The sequence below is a fragment of the Lepisma saccharinum genome, chromosome 17 (genome assembly GCF_977018435.1).
Source record: "Lepisma saccharinum chromosome 17, izLepSacc3.1, whole genome shotgun sequence".
NCBI classification, from domain to species: Eukaryota; Metazoa; Arthropoda; class Insecta; order Zygentoma; family Lepismatidae; genus Lepisma; species Lepisma saccharinum.
In genome coordinates this window covers 15,359,158-15,371,857 of record NC_139245.1, presented here as the reverse complement: position 1 = coordinate 15,371,857, position 12,700 = coordinate 15,359,158, and the positions used below count along the sequence as shown (strand labels likewise).

The 12,700-nt window shown below is 32.1% G+C and overlaps 1 protein-coding gene across 1 annotated transcript in view; it reads left to right on the top strand.

Annotated features, from left to right (window-relative positions):
* Positions 1–7,416, top strand: part of LOC146001543 (uncharacterized) — a 184,387-nt gene extending 176,971 nt beyond the window's left edge. The window contains exons 18-21 of the mRNA XM_083138993.1: positions 217–370; positions 1,480–1,592; positions 1,893–2,100; positions 5,982–7,416. Coding sequence (XP_082995119.1) covers positions 217–370; positions 1,480–1,592; positions 1,893–2,100; positions 5,982–6,471 — 965 coding nt within the window. The 3' untranslated portion in view covers positions 6,472–7,416. The remainder of the gene's footprint in view (positions 1–216; positions 371–1,479; positions 1,593–1,892; positions 2,101–5,981) is intronic.
* Positions 7,417–12,700: the final 5,284 nt, after the last annotated feature.

Here is a 12,700-nt window from a genome sequence, read left to right as displayed (position 1 = left end):
TTCATGTCATGACTACACTGTTTCAACAGTTTTTAGCTATGGCTAACACAGATATTATGAATGTACCCAGGATGTAAGTCTTAGGCAAAGCAAAAAAAATATTTTGAAACATTGTATCATTACATCATGCTTGCTTAAACATCTACTTAAAATTTACCTTCCTGTGTCTCTAGGAGAATAGATTTGCTGATAACATAATTTCTTAATACTTTTCAGGTGATCTGAAGACTTTCCTCTTAGCCAGACGTCACTTGGTAAGTGACAGAAATGCAGAAGAAGCCGATGAAATTTCAAGTAAGAAATTAACTACGATGGCTCTTGATGCTGCAAGAGCACTAAGTTACCTTGCAGAACTGAAATATGTTCACAGGTAGGAACAGAATGTTACTCGAATATATCTAACTTGTAAATATGTTAAGAGAGAAGCACACTGTGTTTCTCATTTGAAGAGACCATAAAAATAGCAACACTATTAAGCCTCATTTCCATATTAAATACACTAAATTTGCTGACCAAGGCAGTTTATTAAAAATTAAAAGCACATTACATGTTAAGTTTCTACCCTATATCGGGGTCTTCCTCAGATCAAGAACATTTTTTTAATTGAATAATTTAAAAAATACATTAGTTTAGTTCTCAGTCTGAGGAAGATCTTGATTTAGGGTAGAAATATAATGTGTAAAGTGCTTTTAATTTTTAACAAACTGCCTTGGTCAGCAACTTAAGTGTATAAAAATAGCATTTAATTAAAAAGTGTCTGAAAGACTAAACTGTAATTTGAACTTGGATCTGTTATTCCTAGGGACCTTACATTTTTGCATTTACAACAACACCAAAAGAAGTTTCGATTGTTGCCAAAAAGTTATTTTAAGTGTCTAGAATGATATACATTTTGTATGTATAGTAAGTCATGAAGTAATGCCCTGATACATGTGCTTATGTGGTATCAGGAACACACCTGCTTGACTAAGGAAGTGCTGGTGGAGGTCACAATCACCCATCTTAAAAGAGCATTAAATGATGAAAAAGATGGAAAAATAAGGCTCTCCACCAATAAAAGAAGACAATTACCACCCTCCCTCACATCCTTAATACAATAGATTCAAACCATCTACAGAATAGAAAGTGGTTATACATAGTGTGTATATCTTTAGGGGTTTCTCATAAAATCCTGGTAAATTTTATTTGAAGTATGAAGCTAGAAATAATTTTGATCAGCTCATTTAACACAGCATCAGACATCCAGAAGCAACTCATGGTATGGGTATTCTGCAGCCATTAGTTTCTGAAATACATCTAGAATAAAATAGAAACTCTCTGGGTGAAACTAGAAATTCCAAAGTACACAAAAAAATTTTGCAGTGTAGCCATGACTAATTTTACAAAACAAAATATATATATACTACTTGTTACTTGTATTTTGTGTTGTGTAATAAATCTAAGGTTATTTCATTGTAAGAATTTTTTCCTCCATTACAGGGACATAGCATGCAGAAATTGTCTAGTCAATGCAAACCGAACTGTAAAACTTGGGGATTTTGGAATGACTCGTCCAATGTATGAAAATGATTATTACAAATTTAATAGAAAAGGTAAGTTTAAATTGAAGTATTATATCATAAATAATAGAAACTATACAAAAGACTATTCTTTGTCAATATTAATGTAATGCAAAATTTATTTAATCATTCATATACTAATCCATACTTCGTAAATTATATACATTCATTCTTGCAACATTTTGCTTGTGCAGATTTATTCTTATTTTGGAAACACGAATAACACAAGGTACTGAAATGAAACAATAATGTCTTTGGTTTATTTTGGTTCAGATAGTTTACACTCAAATTCAAATTAAATATGTTAATATCCATATGTCTCTTTTCTCTTAGGGATGCTACCTGTACGATGGATGTCACCCGAAAGCCTTGGGCTTGGTATATTTACTCCAATGTCTGATGTTTGGTCATTTGGAGTATTATTATATGAAATTATAACTTTTGGTAGCTTCCCGTTCCAGGGGCTAAGCAACAACCAAGTTTTAGAACATGTTAAAGCAGGAAACACACTTACCATACCTGCTGGACTAAAACCACAATTGTAAGTAATCTATAATTATGACTAATATTAATTTAAGAAACATTGTAAGTAATCTATAATTATGACTAATATTAATTTAAGAAACATTGGAAGAAACAAATAATATTATGAGCAAAAGCATGTGTTTGTTTAGTGGCTAAAATTCTCTAATTTGCTCAAGGTTTTGATATACTGCACATACTTTCTCAAGAGCCAAGAATACAGTGAAATCAAATTTCAGTTAAAAATATAATTAAACCAAAATAGCTGGCAGTCTAACTTCGAGGTTCAGAATTGAACCTCAGGTGCCAGAAAGTTAACAAAAATATCCTTAACTTGAAAATTTTCATAAACCTGGAAATTTGGAACATGGGAGGCACACACACACACACATGTAACACCTATGTTGTTGCAAGCAGTTCTCGAACAATTTTAGCTACCGAAGAAACAAAAATTCTTGCATATATAATACAACTGTATAATCTGCAAACTGACGGTGGCTACACAGACCATTTGCGTAAAGCTTTGAGAACAGTGGAAGAGTTGGTAAAGCTTATATGTTGGAACAGAAATCATCATCATTCCATGTATATTTTACTGTAACAAAGCTCCTCCACTATACTTCGTCCATTTCTTCATTTCACATCCTCCACGACTGTATTTATCCACTTCTTTCTTTATCCTGTAGCATTTATTATCAATTCAATCATTTTCCTGGGTGGTTTTTATGACAGTTTAATCTCTATCATTCTATTCTTACTTCTAGGCTTTCAACTTGGGCTGTCTTTGTATCTTCATCTTCAATATTTTTTTTACCATGCTTCTTGCAAAGTTCATCTCATCATGCTTTTGTATCTCATCTGAAAATTCCATGTTTCTGCAAGTTACTCGTGGTATAAACTTAATTTCATAAATGACATCTATTTATTTATTTACATTTTACTTGGGATTACCGCTAAGCAGTTTTTCCCATATCTATATATGTATTGTACATAAACTTACATTTTTTAGTACATTATTATTAAAAGACACTATCAATAGTTTTTTTCTACTAAATAGTTAAGCCACATTTTCTAAAAAAAGATAACAATATATATCCAACTGCAAGGTTAGGTTCACAAATCAAAGATTCCAAACACTGAGGAAAAGGAATTTCACAATGTATAAGAGTTTTATAGAATGTCTCTCTTTCTTGTGTGTATCTATTACACTCAAAAATGAGAATATAAAATGTATCTCTTTCTTGTGTGTATCTATTACACTCAAAAATGATATGGTGTATATCTTCCTTGTTGCCACATGTACAGTTTGGGTTTTGTACAATCCAGATCTTTTGTAAATGACTTTTAGTAGTTGTATGTCCTGACCTAATACGATTTAGTAATACTATCACATTCCTTGCACCTTGAACTTTTGTAAACCAAGGCCAGATTCTATTGAAATTAGTTATCCTCTGATAAAAGCTGCCTGCATTTTGAAATTCACCTTTGCACCATTCCTTCCAGTTTTCCTTCAACTTTTTCTTCACCCTCGTTAGAAGGTCTGTGTACCAGGTTTTCAGCTCCAGTACAGGTTGAATTACCCTAGCTTGTTTTGCATACAAATCTGCCATATCATTTCCTAAATTTTGACAATGTGCTTTAACCCAGGTTAAATGAATTATCTTTCCCCTGCTCCTTAAATTTTATTTCAGCTCCAAATAAAATCTTCTTCTTCTTCAGTGTATAAACTACTGTAAACCTACATAAAAATTGTGTATCCACCAGGGGTGAAAGGTTTGTGAATCTGTGTCATGTGTCCAGTGGTCGGAAGTAGCGTGGTACTTGTAGCGTCGCTACTGTAGCTAGCTACAAAATTTGTAGCGGTAGCTGTAGCGGCACTACATTTTTTAAATTGTAGTTGTAGCAGTAGCGAAGCTACAAAATTCCTGTAGTTGTAGCGAAAATTTCGCTACAGCTACATTTTTTCTCAGTATTTTGAGATAATTTTTTAATGTGGCAACGGCGTCAAAAATAAATGACAATATTGCTTACTTTGGCAAGAGACTCAAAAATACAAAGTCCATTACATGCAAATACAGATAATCTAGATTATAAATATCTTTATATCACAGATTATAAATAGCTGCATAATTTATTTCATTAGCATCTGAATAATTCTAATTTCCGGATAACTAACTGGCCTATATGAATATATTCAGGCTAATAGCCATTTATTTTAGCTGCATCGCTATTTTGGGGAGAATTTGCTACACCGCGAGGAAAAAGTGCCCCGTTTGTGCCACCCCTGGAATAAATCCTGTGGATATCGATGGCATAACAGACAGCAAAATATCAATAATTACTGTGTAAAACACAACTTACAGTGAAAAAACGGACGATCCATTTTCTACTAATCTGACAAAGCAATAGTGCCAACAATCAATGGTTCAGTACGGTAACAGCATTGATCATTGTCAGTGTATAGGATCACACCGGCAGGAAATTATTGTTACAAGAACGATTGTTTCTGGAATTACAATTATTTTGGTCATGATATTTGTTCGCAAATTTGAAAATTACAATATGTTTAGAACACTCGGGTTTACACATCAGTTTCCTCAATATATTTTATCATATTGTAAAAAAACATACAAGTTATTGACTTTCCTGCAGAAATGACATTTTTTTGTTAAAATACACAGTTTTCAAATTTATGTATTTTTCCTACTTTTGCGTCCCTTTCCTGTAACTTTTTCTAATCATGACAATGAGGATGCATTGTTTCTTTAGTTATTTTCTTATCTAAGGCCGTTTTCTGCCACTTTTAGCTAATTGTGAGAATGGGGAAGAATGATGAGAGGGGAATGGAGGAGCAGGAGGATCCCATCTTCCCAACTAGTGTTTGTTTTGAGTCCACTTTATGCACAAATCAGCTGATCGAGACTGATACGAACCACCATGTGCCCTCCGCCAGGTATCGAACCTGGGGCAATTTGAATACAAGGTGACAATTACAATTTCCACTGTGTCTTCGGGGAAACATTTTCAACAGAAAGACTTACGTAAAGCATTGTTCCACCTGTTTCTCATTTATACCATTAGAAGCATCCCCCAGATATCCTCAAGGTTCGAGCAAATATCCGCCATCCCCCAAATAACATTCTGTTTAAGTTAAGAAGATTAAATTGCTACATATCACATTTTTATCTTATTCCCATTTTGTGCAACACGTTCTAGTTAATTTCAATACATGTGACATTCTTCCAATTAATTTTAAAAAGAAGTCTGTCACATAAATATTTTTCAAATGACAATCAGAAGATCACGGATACGTGTAAGACCTAGTTTTTTGAATTGATATGCCACTTAGAAAGGTACTTTATTCTCAAACACTTTATTAAAATTATGTAACTGAAGTAACACTGCTATAAAAATTATAGAATGAAGGGAATCATGGTAATAAATAACAGAATCTATTTTTCAGTACGTACAACTATCATACTAGGGCTTCTTTTGAATAGCCATATAGTTGTTTAAGTTTTTAATACAGAAGTAGCGCAAAAGTAGCGAAGTAGCAAGTAGCGAACAGGAGTAGCATAGCGAGCTACTTTTTGGTAAATGTAGTTGTAGCTGTAGCGAAGCTACATTTTGGAAGAGTAGCTGTAGTTGTAGCGAAGCTACTTATAAAATGTAGCGTTCTGATCACTGCATGTGTCTATCAAGCCAATCCCACAATGGGAAAAAATACCAGATATTCAGATTGTGGAAATTGCAAAGTTGCTCACTGTATAAAAATTGGCATAGAACAATTCCTGGTTGATTCACAAGCTCCACACAATTTTTCAGTAAGTTAAAATACATTTATATTCATTGCATAACTGTTGCCTTTTTAATTATTGAATGACATTTATTTATATCCAGGGAAGGTTTGATTCGTTCCTGTTGGAACATTGAGACAAAGAAGAGACCCCATGCCTCAGAAATTGTTGAATTCCTGGCCAACAACCCCAGACTGATTGTACCTTGCTTGGATGTTCCTCTTGCATCTGTCCAGATCGAAGGAAATGAATCTGAACCCAATCTGCCAGAGAAGATGAGGAAATGTTCCATATCGCTTAGCAACAAGAATGTGGGGAGTTTAAGGCACAGGTCCTTCTCAGGTAATACAGACAGTCTGACATCACTACCTCGAAATGATGGGTTAGTATCTTTATATTGTAGTTGTAATAGTGCAACTCCGCTAGAGAATGGGGGACACGGGTGCATAAGGGAACCTCTGCTAGGAAACCAAAGGTCTCCTATGGGCATGTGCTTGACCAAGTATGTGACTTTGCAACCACAAGCTGATGAGAGTGATGATTACTGCAGTGATGTGTGTCAGGACCAGAACAATGTGGTGACCATGTTATGACATTAAACCTAAGTCTGCACATCAAAATACAATTCTTAATACATGTAGGAATGGTGTATATTATATATGCACCAGTAAGTATACACACATACACACACAATCATTTGTGTGCATAACTGTGTAAAAGGTTAGTGATGTTATCACTGGCAGTGTTTTTATTTTTGTGTTCATGTTGTTTATAGTATTTTATTGCTGTTGTTATTGATATGTGTACAAAGATGTAAACATGAAAAACGTTTTATATTTATACACTTGTTTTATGTAGTATGTTGCAATGTGCAAGTTGAACGCTCAATAAATGTAAATATATGTGAGTGTAAAAATGTAAATATGTTCAGAATTTGAAATGTTTATACAATGAATGTTTGAAGTGAAAGAAAAGTGCCATTTTTTCCAGTCAATTAAGTGGAGTAATCAAAATACGTATATGGAAATCAAATGTCAATCTTTATACAGGTACAATTAAGTTTGAAGCAAGAAAATCTATTTGGATAATGGGCTGTGCTATATTTGTACATTTATTTTCAGAGTAGGAGTCTTTTCTAGCCTATTTTTATGAAAAAACAACACCATTGTGTTGGAGAATCCACATGATTGTATTTAGGAAGAAAATGAAATTGTTTGAGTTGTTGTTGTTGAGTGTTGAATATGAAGTTACCATAAGTTTGTAATTTTGCACAATGAAAATATACTGTTTATAAATAACAGATGTGATGATAATTAAACTAGACTTTGCTGTAAAGGTTTTTGCATATTTCCATGAAACCAAAAGAATTAAATAAGCATTTTTACATTAATATTTTATGACTCAACCTAAATGATTCACAATACACATGTAATGAAAAACCTATGTTTTGATTAACTAATTTACTACTTTCATAATTGGGAAAAAAAATTGTGGTAGTATGTAAATATGGAGAAACTAGTACTCACTTTTATCCACAAAGCTGTTTTTTTTCTTTTTTGATTAATTTCAGTGGCCACTGCCACCATCAGTACAGCAAGTTCCTACGAGGATGGTGGCAGTGGCCACTGAAATTAATCGAAAAAGAAAAAAACAGCTTCGCGGATAAAAGTGAGTACTAGTTTCTCGGTATTTATAATTTACTACATTCAGTTTTTCTGTTACTTGCTCTTCAACAAATATTGTACATGACGTACACATGCTCCATGTTGTAATTCTGTATGAAAACTCTATTTTAAATCCTGATGTGTTTTCATTCTTTCAATGTTTCTCTTCATCACCTTTGCAAAATCACAAAATTTTCTTTCAAGTTGAAATAATTTCTTTTATATATTATATTACACTTGTGGATAAAAATTAGTGTCTCCTAATTGTTACATACATAGAGTGTAACTTTTGACCAACAATGAAGCAAATTTCCAATATAAAAATGCTGTCTCTTTTGTGTAAGCACCTTTGGCAGACACCAGCCAAGCCATTTTCGAAAACTCCTCTCATTTTCAAAAACTGCTATGATATTCCACATTCTGAAAAATTGCATCTGCTTAGCAAAGCAACTCACACAAAGATTAACATGAATATTTTGAAAATGGCTTCACTGGTGTTGGCCAAAGGTCCAGCCGAGCCTTAATTCTGGCAAAACATAACTTTTGTAACCTAGCCATGCTTTGCAAAGTTGAATACACTCAAGTTTATTTCTTTTAATCTTCTATTCATTAGACACAATTACATGGATATTGAATATGTATATAAGAATGACTGAATAATTTCTGAAGCAGAAAATGTGTTGCTCTTAAGTTGATTATTTTCTATATTCATGTGGTGCTACATTTGTTTTCAAATGATAAACCATTTTATGTGTTACTCACATAACAGAAGTGGCATTCATGGGAAAGTTAGGCAGATGTACTATTTACTAAATTCTCACCTAGGCAATGTACTATATGTATTAAATTTTAAAACTATTAATAACGAAGTCAATGTTTTAAAATTTAACTCAGTTTCAAACTAGAAACTATGGTTTAGTTACTCAAATATGTAAAAGACATTCTATTTCATCACAGTCGAGTATGAGACTTGTTAACATTTTGCTCATATCACTATACATGAGAACATATTATTGCTTACCACAAAAAAAGCATCAAATGTAATTAAAACAGATAGTTTAAATATTTTCTTTCAATGGCATTTTTTTCCAATATAAGATAGAATGTTCAAAAGTCCATAATCTTGAAGTTAATTTGTTGTTTCTTCAGCATATAAGGACTTTCAGGAAACAATTTTGATCACAAAGAAAGTAATATACAGAACTTCTTGATTACAAAAGCTTTCTTGTACCCAAGTGTGCTACGATGACAACGCAATGAATCAAATATTCAACAAAATCACTGGCAATGAATGTCACAAATGTGCATGGCAAGGGGTAGAAAAATACTGGTTGTCTGGTCACCATGGCATCTGAAAAATGGCACCTGGTGCCTGAATTTTCAAATTCAGTTCTGTAAGAAATATATATTTTCAAATATTTTGAGTTTGTTTATGGAAGTTTCCATTACCTTATTTTTAAATAATGAGTATAGTATGTGTTTATTCTGTACCACATGTATCATCAAATCGGAACAATAAACATGCCATATTATTTTTTTTTTTCCACTGTTGCTAACCGAATTTGAAAATCTGCAGCAATACGATAGTCAGCCATATATTAGAATACATTACATAGTCATTCATGCTGTTATCGCTTAAGCTTTCTTTAAGAACGTCGCTCTGCTGCAAGAATTAATTACTTTTAATCCAATATTATATTAATTAATGAATTAAATGTTTAGAGATCACATTTCAAATTGTGTAGCAATATCTTAGTTGGATTCATGGCTTTCTTAGCCCATATTTGAAAAAAAAAAAAAAGCTCCTTAGAAAAATGGGTTTGTGGCTGAAATAATTTTAATTTTGTCCACCCCTGTGCATGACTGTTAAAAATTTGCCTCCCATTCACCTTTTTATTTATCATATTCTTGCCATTACCTGGTTTTGTAGACTTAAGTCTGCTGCTTCTTATTTAGAACTGCTCCCCAATTAGCTTTGTGATTCTTAATTTGTACAAGGAATTGAACCCTGGACATCTAACACAAAAGGCATTCAGCTATGCACGAAACCTGTTCATAAAAAAGAGTAAATTAAAAATCCACTGCTACTGATTCCAATTTAAAATATAGGTCAAATCCCATTTAGGTTCAATATAAAAACTTTTTGGAGGCAATAGTACACAAAATAGAGCTATGACTGATGAATAAATTGAATTTTGTACACATACATGCAATGATACCAATCCCACTGTGTTTGCACTCAATTTATATAAGTACGTTAATTCGTTTTCCCACTATTTTATCCATACACTCAGCTTTTTAATCCTAGAAATGCATAGCAGACATAAACCTTTTTTATATGCAAATGGAAGACTAGGAAAATATGGAACTGGTAAAATGATCCAAAACATAATAAGCAAATACTACACTATTATTACCAACAAACACACACACAGACAAGAATAGCTATTATGCTTGCTTCATCGCAAATAATAAATAATTTGTCTAATGATATATGCAAATACACATCTAAAATGCAATCACTTTAATCATAATCATGTATGTACCTTGCCATACATGTCTTCTATGTCATATTGTCTGTTGCTTGAATCTATAGGAACCTAACTTCCAGGCTATGAAGGCCACTATGATATTGATTACAAAATGATTATAATATTTTAATATGCATATTGTAACTGTTATTGCATCTTCCTCTTCAGCACTAGACATTCTAGAAAAACACATCTTTAGAAAATGAACACTGGAGCAGGAAAGTTCAGTTGCTTTTTTACTTCATGAAGTGCCCTTCAGCTTCTCGCCAATGTTTTTTAATCGAAGCTGGATACCCATAGTGTCTACTAGACCAAAAAATACATTAAAACTTTATTAGTTGGCAAATATATAAGGATTGCAGTACAATAATTCCAACAACCTGCAAAGAAAATATACTAAATACAAATAAATGATGCATAAATTTATTGGTAATGTTAAAAATTTGAATCAGTGATCATATTTAGAATGAATCATGTTTGATAAGCAATTCTAAAATGTACTTAAATAATAATATGATAATTAAACTACTTTTCCATTAGTTAAATGTAAAAACTATTTAGTAAAGTACTATAAACCATATACTTGAAGAGGCTGTTTATATACATGAAAATCTTCAACAACTTGAAGTTTTAACAATAACACCCCGAGAGACCATTCAAATAGTGTTATTGTTGAAAGCTCAATTAGTGAAGATTTTTCATGAATATAAACAGAAGTGCCTTGCCAGTGTAATGTGAAATATTACATGTATTAAATTAATTCTCACAGCAACATTCCATTCATGTAAGAACTACAGAATGTGCTTCCCAAGTACTGTACCACTTGTTCTATATTCAACTATAGCTGCCAACACTTGCTATAATTGGTTCAAGAAATTATCCTCTTGATATCAGTGTATATGGGGCAGATAGTTTTTATTTGATATTTTTTGGCGTGAAAGGAATTATAAGAGTTCAATATATACAACACATGCGTATCAGAAAGATACTAAGGTTCAGTGGGATGCACAAGTAATGCTTGATAAATTGTCCATGACCATTTTCTCTTGCATCCTACATGTTGAATGTACTTTTACGTATGCTAGAGCAGAGGTTGTAAGTAGCCTGTTTGACATTTTGTTTCAGTTCTTAAAGCTCTCTCTAAGTATCATAAACCGAATAAACATGGTGATGGACAATTTTTTGGTAATACTTATGCATCCCACTGTAGTGACTGTACTGTGCAAAATATTATTAATAAGAACTCTCATTGATATGATATGATATGATTTATTTGCATCCAAGGACTACAATTTCGTATAAGTAGGTACATCTGTACTATAGGACATGTCAAATAGAAGTACATGATAATAAAGTTTCATAATTTTAACATAAGATACACACATATATATTGGTGTATTATAACCCTTGCATATCAAGATATTATACTATACAATTTCAGTTTGATGTGCAACAGCAAGCCCTGCATATATGGTAACTAACCATACCTTTTAACATTTATTCTGGTTACACATAGTATTATAGGACATGTCAAATAGAAATACATGATAATAAACAACAACATTGTGTTGGAGAATCCACATGTCTTTAGTGGCTAAAATATTTTTACAGATTCAATGTTTTGATGTTGCAAAGCTTGTTTTCGTAGTTCACGAGACAGATATATGTGCAGTATATTGAATATTGAGCAGATTAAAGAATTTTTATCCACTAAAGAAACGAACGTTCTTATTAATAACATTACCTATAAGATGGACCATTTCTGAAGATTTGAGAATTGCAGATGTAATGCTTTAAATAGATAGTGCACATTGATTATGATGTGTTAGTTTTAGCTGTACATGGAAGACTGTGGATTGAACTTCAACATACCATATGTATGTGTTGATATATTTATAGAAAACATAATAATACTAAAACCATATTTTGTGTAATAAGTGTGCATAATTAATATTAAGAACAAATTATATATTTTTAAATTGGTACCAATGCTCTGTGCTTAGCTACACTTTTCTGCTAATGAAAGAAATTCACTTCAGCAAAATATTTTGTAATAATCAAATGGACTGTAATGTTCTTTTTGTTTTTAGCAGTACAAGTATGAATGCATTGTATTTAAAACAAAAACAATCACATGTGTACACTGAGGAGAGATTTGTCATTGTTATGGAATCACAAAATCACAATTTTTGTATTTTTTGGCAAACAAGGTAAATACTGGCAAAAAATAAAATAAAATAAAAAGATGAAAGGTTATTTCTCAGGATAAGTTAAATGTTTTTAAAAATAAGTCCCTAACAATGGCAATTTTCTCTGGATTATACAAGAGATCATAATTGAATAGCAGCAAAATAAGATAGTTTGTTTAGTAACAACAACTTTTACTAACAACAAAGCTTACTATTGTGTAGGTTTACTATCTACACATTTTGACTGCATTTACCATGTCATACCATGAAGAGCTTAATATGTTCACTTGTCAGCTTTAATTCTTACATATTAATTATCTTATCCTGAAAAGTGATGGAATATGCATTTACAAGATAGACATATAATGTAATAGTTAAAATTATTAATACTGAGACTCAAATACGTTTTGTATTTTCACTCTGATAAGGGATGCCATT